The sequence below is a fragment of the Momordica charantia genome (genome assembly GCF_013281855.1).
Source record: "Momordica charantia cultivar OHB3-1 chromosome 11 unlocalized genomic scaffold, Mcharantia_2.0 BLBB01000011.1, whole genome shotgun sequence".
Classification (NCBI taxonomy): domain Eukaryota; kingdom Viridiplantae; phylum Streptophyta; class Magnoliopsida; order Cucurbitales; family Cucurbitaceae; genus Momordica; species Momordica charantia.
The window spans coordinates 21,648,297-21,663,931 of NW_028275159.1; the positions used below are offsets into that span (position 1 = coordinate 21,648,297).

General features: G+C 31.5%; 1 protein-coding gene across 21 annotated transcripts in view; it reads left to right on the top strand.

Moving 5' to 3' along the window:
• The first annotated feature begins 274 nt into the window (after positions 1-274).
• The window catches only part of LOC111012127 (protein DETOXIFICATION 3), a 59,678-nt gene continuing 44,317 nt past the window's right edge, over positions 275-15,635 (top strand). For 7 of the 21 annotated variants that reach the window (XR_002601507.2, XR_015788772.1, XR_015788773.1 and 4 more), the window contains exons 1-5: positions 10,851-11,257; positions 11,642-12,186; positions 14,117-14,203; positions 14,308-14,364; positions 15,228-15,466. Coding sequence is in view for 4 of the 21 variants with exons in the window: in XM_022286175.2 (XP_022141867.1) it covers positions 10,952-11,257; positions 11,642-12,186; positions 14,117-14,203; positions 14,308-14,364; positions 15,228-15,466 (1,234 nt within the window). In the remaining 17 variants the exon portion in view is untranslated. Of the gene's footprint in view, positions 495-10,850; positions 11,258-11,641; positions 12,187-14,116; positions 14,204-14,307; positions 14,365-15,227; positions 15,467-15,635 lie in introns of those variants that run through there. The other 14 variants (XR_002601508.2, XR_015788775.1, XR_015788776.1 and 11 more) reach the window with 5 other exon arrangements.

Sequence of the window (15,635 nt, forward strand, 5' to 3'; positions counted from 1 at the left end):
AACAATCCACTCCACCAAATGTTCCTTGAACCTCAACACTTGCATTAATAAAAAAGTTGAGTTACAATTAAAATACTCCAAATCCCAATCTTTGCAGTCAATGTTCTAACTTTAATCATATCCTTAATTATACTTTCCATTATCGTGAGGCAGTGGAAGAGGACTCATTAAAGTTGTGCCCAAATTCAATGCTTTGATATGTCAGATTCCCAATACAGAAAAAACCCAGTTGATCCCAATTTCTTATATTGGCATATAATGAAGAGACAGGGGAGTGTTTGGTTGGAGAGAAAATGAGAGAAAATTGGTGGGTTTATAGGAAAGAGGTGAAGAAAGTGAGCTTGATAGCAGCTCCAATGGCTGCCTCAACAATTCTGCAATATTCAATGCAAATTGTTGCAGTGATGATGGTGGGACATCTTGGAGATCAGCTCTTGCTTTCTGGAGGTTCCATTGCCACTTCATTCGTCAATGTCACTGGAATTAGTGTACTGGTAATTCTCTCTTTTTACGTCCATATATCATATTAAATATCAGTCGACATCTCGACATGTCCATCGACATTTCTATATATCTATTAATGACATAAGGGGTAAATCTATATTTTCATCCCAATTATAAAAAAAATCGATAAAATATTAAAAATATCAACAAAATGTCACTAATATATACATAATAGGAATTCTAACCTATGACTTGGTTGCATGCAACTTTTTAAACGCTTTTTTAAACCTAAGAAATATATATTGAACATAAGAATATTAAATCAGTGATGTAGATGTGTAAATTTGGTTGGGTGGAATGACCAAATTTGCAACACACTTATTTGATTAATAGAGTTTGACCGAAATTTAAAAAACAAAGAGAACACATGTCGTGTGGTGCTAGTCCAACACACTTCAATTAAGTCGTTTTTTTTTTTTTTGAGGTTTTGTAATATACTAAAATCTTTTAAATATCTTATTGTTTTGAATCTTCGAAATTTGAGGAACTCGAGTCAGAGTCAGAGGTTCGATAGGTCTTCAAAAGAACTTAGAGAGAACGGAACTAGCCCAATAAACTCGTCCAACGAGATTTGGACTTTACGGGCAATTCGTCCATGGGGTTGTCCTCATGGGTTGCTCGACTTCTTGGTCTGTGCCTGTGAACTTGATTCATGGTGCGTGCATGGCCATCAGTAGGATTCGCAGGGTGTCTAAAGGCTCAACCTTTTGAGTCCAAGGGCTCAACTTTTTTATAGTTTCTAAGCTCAAATGTTTTGGATGACTCGATAGGTTGAGTTACTAAGCTTTTCTCTGGTTTGTTCCTATCTTAAACCTTTACTCTCAATTTGATACAGAATTCAACTCAGAGAAAATTACAATGTGATAACAATTCTCATTATATTTCTTTCTAACACTCATTAGAAAACTCTAAAAGAGGAAAAAGAGAAAAAAAATGCTTCATAGCCATTGCAGAGACAGAATGAAAATAGAACTAGGCTGGTTAAAAAGTTCATAAATTAAAAAAAAAAAAAAAAGGGAAAAAGAAGTTATGGAAATCAATCGACTTGATTAAACAAATCAATTGAAATTCAAAAAAATATTCGTTTTTTTTTCTCTAACAAATTAATACTAACAAGTTGAATAAAATACAAAATTAAAAAAGCTAATCATATAAAAACAACCAATGTAGGATAAAATTGAATTTAAACCAACATATTTCCGTGATCAACCTCACAAAAAAAAAAAAACATATTTACATCATTAATTTTGTCAATGACGACAGAATTTTAAAACCAATATTTCTCTTGAAAATAATTTACCCGACACTCAATTTAAATTTTACTTCAAGATTTAAACTTATCACTTTTGAGTTCTTACTAGAGTTGGACGAGTCTTCAATAATATTCGAACAAGTCAATAAAATAGGTAATAAAAATTTTGAGTCTTATTTTAGAAATATTTTTTAATAATCTTATATTTTTAAAATAACTTTTGTAACTCCAAGGCATTGCTAAAAAGCTTAAAACGGAAAAGAAAAATAAAAATAAAAAAGGAAAAGAAGAGAGACTATTCTCAAGTCGTTTGGAGTTTTGGTTTGCAAGTTAGGAAGGTTCAAACCAGCCAAATATAAATCAGCCAATCCAAGATGAAGACCAGGATAGAATCAAGATATATATCTGATGTTAGAGTCTAAACTTTGATATCAAATGATAAGAGAATCCTTGTGAATTGGTTTTGGAACCTTAGGTTTTTACAGTCACTCATTCAAAAGAGATCAAAGGGATAGAGGTTCATGGGCTATATAGCATATTGGGCTCTTGGATTGCTCATGGTTGACTAAGGGCTTTTTGGGAATTTATTGACTTTTTTTTCTTGCATAATGATCCATATCAAATTGGGATAGAGACCAAAAAAGGGCAAGGAAAAGGGAAGAAATTAGGTGCTTAACTATCTAAGATATCATATTTGAAAAAGACAGCTGATATGTTTTAACTTGATTAGTAGACTCATGATAATGGTTAACTTGACGTTCGGTTAACCTATATCGTCGTCAACTACGATGACATTTGGAAAGATGTGGGTTGCTGAATCGTGTCATCGTACCTATACGATGACAATTTAGAATTGATATTAACGGTTGATTTTGTTGATTTTGTTGTAGTATGAAAGATTTTATGAGAGAAGCACTCATGATTAAAGGTTATGATTATAGAATATTAAATTAAATAAATTTGTATAAAAATTTTCTAATGAATTAAGATTGGACAAATGTTTTAAAAGTGTGATTAAAGAGAGAAAATAATTATGATTAAGATAAGGTAAAAGGAAGACGATGCACTCAATTTCCATAAAGTCAAAGAAAGGTTTATATCTTAATAGAAGTAAGTTAAATGCCATAAACTGCGAATGAAGATTATATTTAGTTACAATAGTTCATCTAGTCACCATAGTTTTTCATCATAAGTATGCATTAATTATAAAGAGTAATTTGTTGACTTCACTAAAAGAGATTTTTATGGATGAATGCATTGTTACTATTTAGATTTAGAGTTGCATGCGGATGGATATAACATTAGGATATATACCAGATTCATCTAATCACTATATCTTTTCGTATTAAGTAGACATTAACTATAGTCAAACCGAGCATAGCTCAAGTGGTTAAGACACCAATTACAGTGGATATTGAGCTTTATTTATTTATTGATAAGATGTCATTTATGGCAATATAAATGCATAAGAGTAACGTTACAAATTTTATTATCATAGATTGGCTAATTTTTATATCTTTTATAGGATGAAAATTACGACTTATATAAGGATTTTATTTTTATGTTTTCTTTATAAGCCATGAATTTAAAGTAAAATTTTAACAAACTTCTTTAAAACTAGAAACAAATATGCATATTTTCTTTTCCTTTTTCCAATTTTGGGTTTGACTATTATATTGGAACAAGAGGTTATATAGAAATTTGAGATTTCATCAAGCAAAGATATTTCTCAAAAATAGAAAATGGAACTAGACACATGCAAATCTTCACTTTTGTTCATGCGTATCTCTCTTGGAAAAAGATATTAAAGAACATTATCCCCTTCCCAATTTAAATTTTATTTTGCTTCTTACAATATGTAAAAATTAAAAAAAAAAAAAGAAGAAAAAAAAGTAGGGAATATGACGTTTGAAGATATATATAGCGAGATAATAAAATACCATGACAAAGAAAATCACTCACCATAGTGCACTAACCAATAAAGCTTTTTCACTTTATATATAAAATCCAAACGTCTTTTCTTTTAATAAAGTTTGCATCCGTTTCAATAGAAAAAGCAACTTTTTATTATTAGAAAACTATGTGTTTGTTTTGATAGAAAAATATATCGAAATTAGAGTTTGTTTGGGAACGATCTCGGCAGGACCAAAATCACTTTTCTATCGTCAAAATCACTTCTCTTTTCATTGACCATGTTTGACAAATTAAAAAATTGATTTTAGGAAAATTTAAGATCACTTTAAAGGAAAATACTTGGCTCAGGAGGAATTTGTCCACACTACAATTAAATATTTGACAACTCCGAGAGAGAAATGCAAAAACAAAAAGTGTTTTTAAAAATTGATAAGTTGTCAAATATTTAATGGTGGTATAGACAAGATTCCTCCTTACTAGTGATGAGCCATGTATTTTCCACTTTAAATTGATTTTTATTTTGAAAAATCAATCACACTTAAATCTATTTTTTAAAAATCACACCCCTAACCTGCACTCTAGCATCTTAAAGATGGCAATGAAAAAGAATACAAGTAGTGTGGTCAGAGAATACCAACAAAAGTGCTCGTTAAAAAGAACTTAAAAAGCAGTTTTACACGTGTAGAATCAAATATTAAAGTGATTTATTATTTTACACATTTTCCTAAAGTGTTGGTTATTAAAGTACTTTTTATGTAAGAAAACCGACCGATAAGCCAACGACACGATCTATCGATGGAACCAATGAAAGAGGAAGAGAAAGAGGATTGGTGGGAGATAGAAAAAGTGAATGAGATGAAAGAAGAAAGGGAATATAAGGATTAATGGGGTGGGTGTGCATGAGAATTGGTGGCTTTGCATGCTAGAGAGAGACCAGAGAAAAGATAGAGGAGAGGCAAACAAGTGGAGTCTTGCATGTAGGGTGTGTGAGAAAAACAAGAGAAAATAAGTGAGTGACCTTTGCATGTAAGAGAGAATGAGAGGAAGATTTGAATTTAAAGATATTTATCTATTAAAAAAATTACGATTTTTCTCTCTTCTAAATTTTAATGGTGGTTAATAAAAGATAGGTACAGATTAATAGGTTCTTAAATATAGTTCATTTAAATTTAGATGGTCTAACCTTACCTTAGTTAGGTTAAAAAGAGGTAAATTGAAAAAAGTAACAATATATAAAGTAGAAGGTTGGTTGAAAGGTGTGTCGGGAGTGTTGGTTGGTTGGTTTCAATTGAAAAATCTAATGTTCGTATAAATGGCCCCTACATTGGGCACATAGGGTCTTGTACTCTCAGGTTGAAATGAGGAGGTGTCAATTTCATGGAAATATTGATAAAATATTAACGTCTATATTTCTATAACAGTTACACAAAATAAAAAATCGTTAAAAATATTTAAATTAACAAATAAAATTTTTTCTATTTCTAAATAAGTTAAAAATAATTAATATTAATATTATGTATATATTAGTGACATTTTGTTGATATTTTTCATATTTTGTCATTTTTTTTGTGATATGATAGAAAATATCGATTTACTCTTTATTTCAATGTCAAACTCATGAATATATAGAAATGTCGACCTGTCGATGTCGATGGATATTTAAGTATAATGCTTAATTGATTTGAGATCATGAGGTCATGCTTTGCTATGGCAGTTGAGCTCACTATTTCTTCTTTAATGTTGGGTTAACCATGAGATCTTCATTAGGTAACACGTCGACTTTTTTGGCTCATCTGTGTCATGTGACTGGCCAATGAACTGGTAGATCATTAATTGGTAGGACTAATGAGTTAGTTGTGACTCATATGATCCCTTTCATATGATTCGAATGCGCGTATAAACTTATAGTTTTATTCTGATCTGACTCGGTATGTATATAACCAAGGTATATCCTAGCCAACAAATTACTAGCATAGAAAACTCCTAACCAATAATCATACAACGATATCTCTGTGGAGATTAATTAATTATAGTTATTTTTGATGTACTTCTTACCTGGTGTAACATATATATTACTGTTGGGAAAAGCTTGCTACTATGCGCACAACAAATAGCTGACCGTCCTAATTCTCAATATGAACACCTCAATCAGGAGTCTAACCTAGGAACCATTTTCCCCTTCCATTATTCAACAAATCCTAAATTTAAACTACACAATAAAGGAATAAGAGAAAACAGAAACAACACCAGAGATTTATACTGGTTCATCCTAAGCACGGGCTACGTCCAGTCTTCCGCGATGTGCAGGTTCTACTATGATGAGAAAATTGCAATGGGGTCTCATAAACGCTTTATAAAGCTCTCTTTAGATGCCTTCAACAATGGCCACCTAACTTCTATGCACTACAATAATAGGTACTTAGGAATATAAAGAATGAAAAACCTCGCCGAGACACGAGAATAGGTTGTCGGTGACGCACCACAGCCTGAAAACTTGTTCTCCCTCTTTTTTTTTTGCTCAAAACGGCTGCCTAGAAAATTCAACCACTTAAAAAAACCTAAAACACTAAAATTGGCATTTTTATAAATCGTAACAACGCAGATGCTGTCCGTGGTGTAGCGGCGCTACGAATTTTAAGTTCACTTAGCGCCCATGTTGTGACGCCCTGCAGCTCGGCCAATATGGTCATGTCCTCTATGCCAATATGACCCTATAGTCTGCTTCTTTGATCCTCTTTCATTCTTGTTTCATCTCGACTCGATTCGACATCCTTTTGACTCCATATTCCCAACAGTTACATGGGTCAAGAGTGAATAGCTTTGTTTATTTATGAATATTGCATATAAGTGAGTTAGATGGGACATTAAGACTAACCCTTTAGTTCAAGGATGGAACTCTTAAAAGGAAGATTTATTTCAATTCCTTTATCGATAATAATAAAGAATGAAAAAGTAAGAGAAACCGCCTTAAGATTTTTGTTTTTTAGTACAACATGGATGGGTGATTGAATTTACAATCTCGTAGATATATGTTAATTACCGCTGAGCTATGCTCGTTTTGACAAGATTTTTTTTTTTTTTTTGTTAATGCATATCTTCAATGTAGTAACTCTATTTAGCAAAATTTTACATCATATATATCATAGCAGATGTTAAATGTGAGTTGATTTTGATATTTTAAATAGCATAAATTTGACCTTTATTATGATGCTTTACCATATATTTGAGTTTGATTTCAATTTGGATTATGTTATTTTTTGTAAAATTTTAAACAAATAAATTAGCATGCTAAATTCTAGAAAAAACTTCGAACAAAGACATTTTTGTAAATAGTTTAGAAGACAATCTTTTTTTATCATAAATCTTATCTTTTAAAAGAATTTTTAAAAAATAAGATGCTAGATGTTGAATTTCTTAGAATTATTTATTCAAAAAATGACCTCATTAACCATTGAATGAAAAAATAATTTTATATTTTATTTAATAAGATTCTTATTTTAGATGTCAAATTGCCATTTTTTTTTTCTTGAATTTAACTTCAACTTGTTCTCTATAGAAATTTTAAAAGTTTTAACAAAAGGTGAAGGAAATATTGAAACTTTTGAAATGATACGAGTAATTTTAAAGAAGGGTCGTTTTTTTTTCCTCCTTTTCAACAGACCACAAAGCTAATTAACGGTATTTTCTGTAGCCTGTCCCCACCTTATACTCACTGCCAAAACATTTAAAAATCTCTTTGATACTTTACAATCAGACACCAAAATCTACAAAGCAACATTATTTGTTTGGAATATATGGGTTCTTCGTTTAGTGGATTTTTCAACTTTTTTTGGGAAGATAAAGAGTTTGGAAAAGTGGAAAGTAATTAGAAAAGCAAGGTAATTTTGTTTTCTTTAATTCGTTTAAAGTAGGCTAATCTCTAATATTTGGGAGGTTTTTGTTTTTTTTTTAATCTTTATTATTTAGAGATATTCAATTTATACTCAGCTCATATCTTTAACATTTTCCAATTTAGTTTCTCATGGTTAGAATGGTAAAATTGACTTATGAGATTTAAAAGTCTAGATCTACGTGGTTCAAGTTTATTTGATAATTAGAGTTCATGAGTTCAAATCTCCCGTTTCTGTTTGTTTTGTACTAAAAAAAATTTATTGAATAAATCATCTTGTTTTCAACATTTTGCATTTTAATATTATAATTATTTACTTCAAAACGTTGAAATTGATATTTTATAAATTTTAAAGAGAATAAAATTTAGAAATATTTTTTGGTGTATTCTCAAACATTTTTTTGATTTAGAATTCTATTATTAGAAATTAAATGGTTGTAGTTGAAACTTTATAAATTTTAAAGAGAATAAAGTTTTAATTTAATCAATATTTTAATATATTCTCAAACAACAAACTTGTTAATTTCATAACATACTCGACAATTCGTTGACAAAATGCAAAATCTAGTTGTTTTAGAATTTCCATCTTTTTAGTAATTCTGTCTAATTTTATTCTAATTTTATCTAATCTCTTTTGATCTGTTTTGATTTAACATGTTTGTTGCATAGCATAATATCTTTTTAACTCAATATGCAATGAACAAGTACTAAATAGTTCAATAAAATCCTACGTTATTTATGCCTAACTACTAGGTCAAAATTTGTAGTAATAATAATAATTAAAAGAGATTAATATTAGTTGAGGTGTAAAATTGACTTAAAAGGATTACAAAATTCCCACTAATATTTTAGCAAAGGGATACATGGATGGTTTAAAATAAGATAGAATTATGGTGTACTAGCCACACACTTTGTGTGATGCTTTAAGTCAGAATCTGAATTTTTATTTTTATTTTTTAGTAGAATTGGAAATTCTGTTATTCTATTTATAGAGTGAGAAATCATTCATTTTTAGTTCTTCCTTTTGAATTATTTTCCATCCATGAGCAATTGGGGCTTATTTTTGAAATAATCCTTGGGAGTGTTAGATATTCAATATATGAATTAAATTTACTCAATCCATTAGCTTAAGTTTTTGGATTATGTGGTGGTTTATTCATCTTAGTATCAGAGTGGGAGATCCTGTATTCGAAATCGAACCGATCAGGCAAAGTATTGAGCTTGTCGACTCGATTTAGCACCTAGGTGCCAACACCAACCCATGGGTGGACTATCCTTGGCCTCGACATGGCACCAGCTTGTGAGTTGGTCGGCCTTGGTCAGGTGTCTCGGCGCGGGGCCTAGCGTCATTGCATCGGTACCAGCCCATGGGTAGGCTGTTCTTGGCCTAATGCCAAGGTGCTAGCCCACGAGCTCGTCGGCCTTAGCCTAATTTAGGTGCCAACTCCACTCATGTTGGTTGTTGTTGCCCTTGGCCCTCGGGGCGTGATCCGTATGTCACTTGTCTTGAAGAGTTCATCCCCGAAGTTCTACTCTTTGGACGATTTTAAGGTTCTTAAGCCCTACTTATCCCAAACTGTAAATTGGTAATTGATTGTCAAATTAAAAAGATTTCAGTTTTGAAAACTTTGAAAACTCAATTACCAAATCAACAAAAATTCTCCCATAACGCAAATCTTCAAAAACGGAAAAAAAATCCACGTAAATCAACTTAAATGCTCCATATAAATGTATTGATATTAAAAAAAAGAAAAAACAGAAACAGAGGATTAAAAAAAATAAATAAATAAAATCAAAGAAAAAAAAAACAGAAATGGGAAATTCCAAAAAAAAAAAATATTAAAGAAAATTCCTCTCTCTCTTCTTAGTTCTCTCCCACCCTCTCTCCCCTTTTTCGCTCTCTCTCTCCTCTCTCCCCCTCTGTTTTTTTGGAATCTGTAGTTTCTGTTTTTTCTTTTTCTTTTTTCTTGAATTTTTTTCTTTTTTTGTTAACGTGGAGTATTTAAGTTGATTTACGTGAATTTTTTTTGAAAAGATTGGCATGAATTCTATTATTAAGATATTAAGATATGAGAGAATTTTTGTTGATTTATAATTGATTTTCAAATTAAAAAGATTCATCATTTCAATTTTTGAAAACTCATTAATTTTTTTTCTCCCTCTCTCACGCTCTCTTTGTGGCTCTCTCTCCTCTCCCTCTCGTTCTCTTTTTCGCTCTCTCTCTTCTCTCTCCTCTCCCATTTTCTCTCTCCTCTCTCGTTCTTTTTCTTCCTCTCTCTTCTTGTTTTTCTCCCTCTCTCTTCTCGTTTTCTTGTTCTCTCCCTTTTCGTTTTGTTGTTCTCCCCGCGAATGCATACTAGGCCATAAACAATTTTCTATCCTTACTGCACAATCCAAATAGCGTACTTCGTTGGTCAAAGAATACCCAAAAGTTTTTTCGAAAAAAAAAACCGAAACAAAGGAGAGAGGTAGAGAAAAATCTAAAAAAATTTGTTTATTTTAATTTTGAGAAAATTTGAAGAAAGAGAAAATTTGAAATCCATAAAATTCTAAAAGTTTTGAAGGAAAAAAAAGAAGTTTCTCCGTAAAAATCTAAAAAATTTGAAAAGAGAGAAGAGGAGAGAGAGAATAGAGAAGAACCACGAAGAGAAGAAGATGAAGAATGAGAAGAGGGAGAATGAGAGAGAATATGAGATTCAAGTGAGAAAAAGAGGGTGAAATAAAAATGGTATGTTAGTCGAGAGATATAGCAGAAATTTGGAATGGAGGTGATGTCAGTAAATGTTTAGAAAATATAAAAATGAGGGGAGGAGCCATATTTCAAAATGGTTTTTTTGAGAAATGCTATTTATCCAATTTTCCAAAAAAAAATAAAAAACAAACTACAGGTACAAAAATCCAAAAATGACAGTAGAGTTCCTAAATGCTTTAATTAGTAAATTGAGTACTTAATAGTCTGTTCATTGAATTGATTGAGATTTCATATATGATATCGTCCCCTTTTGGTTCAATTAAAAATATCTCAAACGAATAAAAATAATTGTCTTTCATCTATCCTATATTATTCTATTTTCTAATCAATGTGAAATTTTGTTTGTACTCTCTGCCTCTCTAACCAACACTGTAGGACATTAATGATTGCCCTCCCAATACTTATATTACCTTTTTAGTTCGATAAGTATTACTAACACTTAGTATATATGGTAGAAATTCGAACCTCCATCGAACAACAAAAAATGGTTGTCGCTTCCATAAGTTGGATGGAGATTTAAAATCTATAAATTCTTATAATACCCCTTCGATACCATATTCAAAATACAATTTTTAAATTCTCTCACAGTGTTCGATCCCTCGAATAATTTCTTCCAATTTGAATATGTTTTTTCCCTTGAATGGAAAGTGAACGTAGCTTGTGGTGGTCAATAAATGCCATTTATTTCAACTTGATTCTTTTTAAGTTCTCTCTAGAGCCAAAGGAGTCGAGGGGAGAAAAAAAAATGAGAGAAAAATGGAGAGTTTACCCCACAGAGCTGAAGAAGGTGAGCCTTATAGCAGCGCCCATCACCACTGCGTTAGTTCTTCAGTACCTTCTGCAGGTCGTCACCGTCGTCATCGTCGGCCATCTCGGCGACGAGCTCTTGCTCTCCGGCGTCTCTATCGCCACTTCCTTCGTCCGTGTCACCGGCTTTAGCCTCCTCGTAATCCTTCCCCCTTCTTCCAACCTCCCCATTTTTCTACAATATTATCATATTTCAATCTCCCTACTGACTGTCACTAAAAATTTAGGGCGTGTTGGTTACAGTTTCTTGTTTTTCGATTCCAATTGTAACTAAGTATATTTCTTATTTTTCCTTTTCTTTTTCTCACATTCTCATAATTGTATAGAAGTTTTAGAAACAACCAAAACAAATTTCTTATTTTTGTTCCTGTCCCCAATTTGTTTCATAGCGTAAATAAAATAATTTTTTATCATACTTGAATTATTGGATGTTCGGGATTTTTCTTTATTAAAAACGAACAAACAGAAACGTTATCAAACGAGCTCTTGAAGACTGAACAACTCATTGTTCGTCTTATTGCAGTTGGGAATGGCTGGAGCTTTGGAAACTCTATGTGGGCAAGCATATGGGGCAGAGCAATATCAGAAGCTTGGAGTTTATACTTACAGTTGTATGATTTCTCTCATTTTGGTCTGTTTCCCAATCTCTGTGCTGTGGTTCTTCACAGACAAGTTACTAATTTCCATTGGCCAAGACCCTTCCATTTCTTCTGTGGCCAGAAAATACTCAGTTTTTTTAATTCCAAATCTGTTTGCGTGTGCAATTCTTCAGTCTCTTCTCCGCTATTTCCTCACTCAGAGCCTCATTCTTCCTCTGCTCTTCAGCTCCTTTGCCACTCTCTGTTTGCATATTCCCATTTGTTGGCTTTTTGTGTTCCATTTCAAGCTTAGGGTTGTGGGAGCTGCTTTGGCCCTTGGTATATCCTATTGGCTCAATGTCATTTTGCTTGCCTCTTATGTCTTCTTCTCTCCATCTTGCAACAAGACTCGGGCCCCGCTCTCGAGGGAGGCCATCTCGAGCATCGGCCAGTTTTTTCGTCTTGCTGTCCCCTCTGCCGTGATGGTTTGGTAAGATGGTTTTTAATTTGTTCATTGTAGTTAGCTGTATTTTGCTTTTAAATTTTGTCTGTTATAGTTTATGTACTTAAAATAGAATAATTGAAGAGGCCGACCTGAGCATAGTTTAATAGGTTAAGACATCTATGTCCGTCCCCGACCAGAAGGTCGTGACTTCAAATCTCCACCCCACATATGCTAAAAAATAGGGAGAAATTGAAGAGAGAGTATTAAAAGAAAAGAAAAAGAAAGGAGAATAGAGAGCCACGTAGGTGAGAGTGGGAGAGAGCATAAATAGAAAGAGACAAAGAATAGAAAAGTGAATGCAGTATGTTGAATTCTTTTTTGCTTCGGTAGTAAGAGTGACATAAATAAAAAGAGGTAAAAATAGAAAAGTGAATGCAGTATGTTGAATTCTGTTTTGTTTATTTATAAAATGTATAGGTCCGTTTGCTTTGGTAGTGGGAGTGAGAGAGATCATAAATAAAAAGAGAAAAAGATAGAAAAGTGAATATGGTATGTTCGAATTCTTTTTTGCTTCAATAGTAAGAGGAGAGAAAACATAAATAAAAAGTGGGAAAAAATAGAAAAGTGAATGCAGTATATTGAATTTTGTTTGTTTATTATAAAATTTATAGGTCGGTTTGCTTCAGTAGTGAGGGTGAGAGAGATCATAAATAAAAAAGAGAGAGAATGGAAAAGTGAATGCAGTATGTTGAATTATTTTTTGCTTCAGTAGTAGGAGTGACATAAATAAAAAGAGGTAAAAATAGAAAACTGAATGCAGTATGCTGAATTCTGTTTTGTTTATTTAGTAAAATTTACAGGTTCGTTTGCTTCAGTAGCGAGAGTGAGAGAGATCATAAATAAAAGAAGAAAAAGAATAGAAAAGTGAGTGCAATATGCTGAATTATTTTTTTGCTTCAGTAGTGAGAGTGAGATAAAACATAAATAAAAAGATGAAAAAACAGAAAAGTGAATGCAGTATGTTGAATTATTTTTTGTTTATTTATGAAATTTATAGGTCGATTTGCTTCAGTAGTGAGAGTAAGAGAGATCATAAATATAAAAGAGAAAAAGAATAGAAAAGTGAATACAATATGTTAAATTCTTTTTTGTTTATTTATAAAATTTATAGGTTGGTTTGCTTCAGTACTGAGAGTGAGAGAGAGCATAAATAAAAAGGTAAAAAGAATAGAAAAATGAATTTAGTATGTTGAATTCTTTTTTGCTTTAGTAAGAGTGAGAGAAAACATGAATAAAGAAAGGAAAAAATATAAAAGTGAATGGAGTATGCTGAATTTTATTTTGTTTATTTAGTAAAATTTATAGGTCGATTTGCTTCACTGCTGAGAGTGAGAGAGATCGTAAATAAATTGAGAAAAAGAATAGAAAAGTGAATGCAATAGGCTCAATTCTTTTTTGCTTCAGCCGTGAGAGCGAGAGAAAACATAAATAGAGGAAAATATAGAAAAGTGAATGCAATATGCTCAATTCTTTTTTATTTTGTTTTATTTTTATTTTTTTCTAAAATGTATCCATCAGTTTGCTTCAACAATGAGAGTAAGAGAAAACATAAATGAAATGAGGAAAAAAAAAATAGAAAAGTGAATGTAGTATGCAGAGTTCTTTTCTATCGTTCATTTGCTTCGCTTCTGTATTGGACAAACCAACTAACCAAAATCGACGCCGATCGATCGATGTTAATTCGGTCAATTTTAACCGGTCGATTAATTTTCTGATTTTAATTGTATATCCGTAAAAGAAATCCTTTAGTAAAAATTTTAGTGTCGTAGTGTCATAGAAAAATGAGAGATAAACAAGAAATTAAGAAATTTAAAAATAAAAATCTAATTAGAGATTCGAAGAGTAGAGAGAAATGACATGTTAAGGGATGAAAACAAATTGAGAAGATTATTTAAACCATTTTGGGTTTTTGCAGCCTTGAATGGTGGTCTTATGAGGTCATTCTGTTGCTGTCTGGGCTTCTTCCAAATCCCAAGGTGGAGGCTTCTGTGCTATCTATATGGTATATATTTGTGTGCTTTTCCAATCTCGTCAGGCTGTTGGAACTTCAATTTTCAACACATAATTCTAACTTTTCAACCCTCTTCGGTGGGGATTTTTTGGCAGTTTCTCAATCACTTATTTGCATTATTTCATACCATATGGGTTGGGGGCCACAGTAAGGTCAGTTCTAAGCTCATAAATCTTCTTTTATTCATTCTCTTGAAGAAATATTTGTTCTTTTATCCTTCAACGAAAAGATATATATATATATATATATATATATATATATATATCTTAGTCTATTTTTTGAAAGGTCCAACTAAACGACGCCTTAATTATCTTCTTAAAAAAAAAATTCACTCTCAACAAATAGTGGTGAAACTAATATCTCATCAACTTGAAAACATTTGAACTTGATAACAAAATTAAACGAGTAAAACAATGTCTCAAACTCAATAAGAAAACGGGTCAAACCTAGTTAAAGGATACCAAACACGACTAGAAGAACTAATACCCACCAAAATAATTAATCTTGTCCAACCACAACCATGCTCGTCGTATCTACTATATATATATATTTTAATGAAAACTTGGCTAATAAAGAATATTAATTTCACAATTTATTCAAAATTATAATTCAATTGGGTGAAATTGAAAGCTTGAAGTTAAATTGACTTGATCATTTAAAAACTGTTTTTTTCTCAAAAATAGTTTGAGAAATGATATAAACTAACCCGATGAGAAAACAATATATACCTTCTTAACATTTCTGTTTTTCATTTTTCATTTCTAATTTTATTAAGAAATCTAAGTATTTTATAACTAACTATGTTTCTTATTTTTTCTTTTTTTTGGAACTTTTTCAAAGTTGTTTAAAAATTTTGAAAACAAAAATTAAATTTATTTATTTTTTTGTTCCCATTTCAAATTTATTCCAAAATATAAATAAAAGGATTATGTTATCATACTTTACTGGGACCATGCAATTCATTTTTCTTTATTAAAAATGAGGAAACAAGAACACTAATGGTGATGTTATACAGTACAAGGGTTTCAAATGAACTAGGAGCTGGAAATCCAGAGGCAGCAAAAGTGGCAGTGAAGGTAGTGGGAGCTCTTGGAATCATAGAATCAATAACTGTGAGTGTGATTCTCTTTGGATGTCGCAATATCTTAGGCTATGCCTTCACCAATGACACCCAAATTGCCGATCACATTGCTTCTATGTGGCCTTTGATTTGCCTTTCCATTCTCATAGATACTTTCCTTGGCATCCTTTCAGGTAAAATCTCTCAATATCTCAAGCATTCAAATGGTTAATAACTTTTGTCTTGGCATCTAAAATTTGAGTAACCAATATTGACATTACATGTTAATAGTTGAATCGAGTTGTTTGTGACGACATGGATTCAATTTGACTAAAATTTAGGTTTAATTTGTTGGAAAGAAAT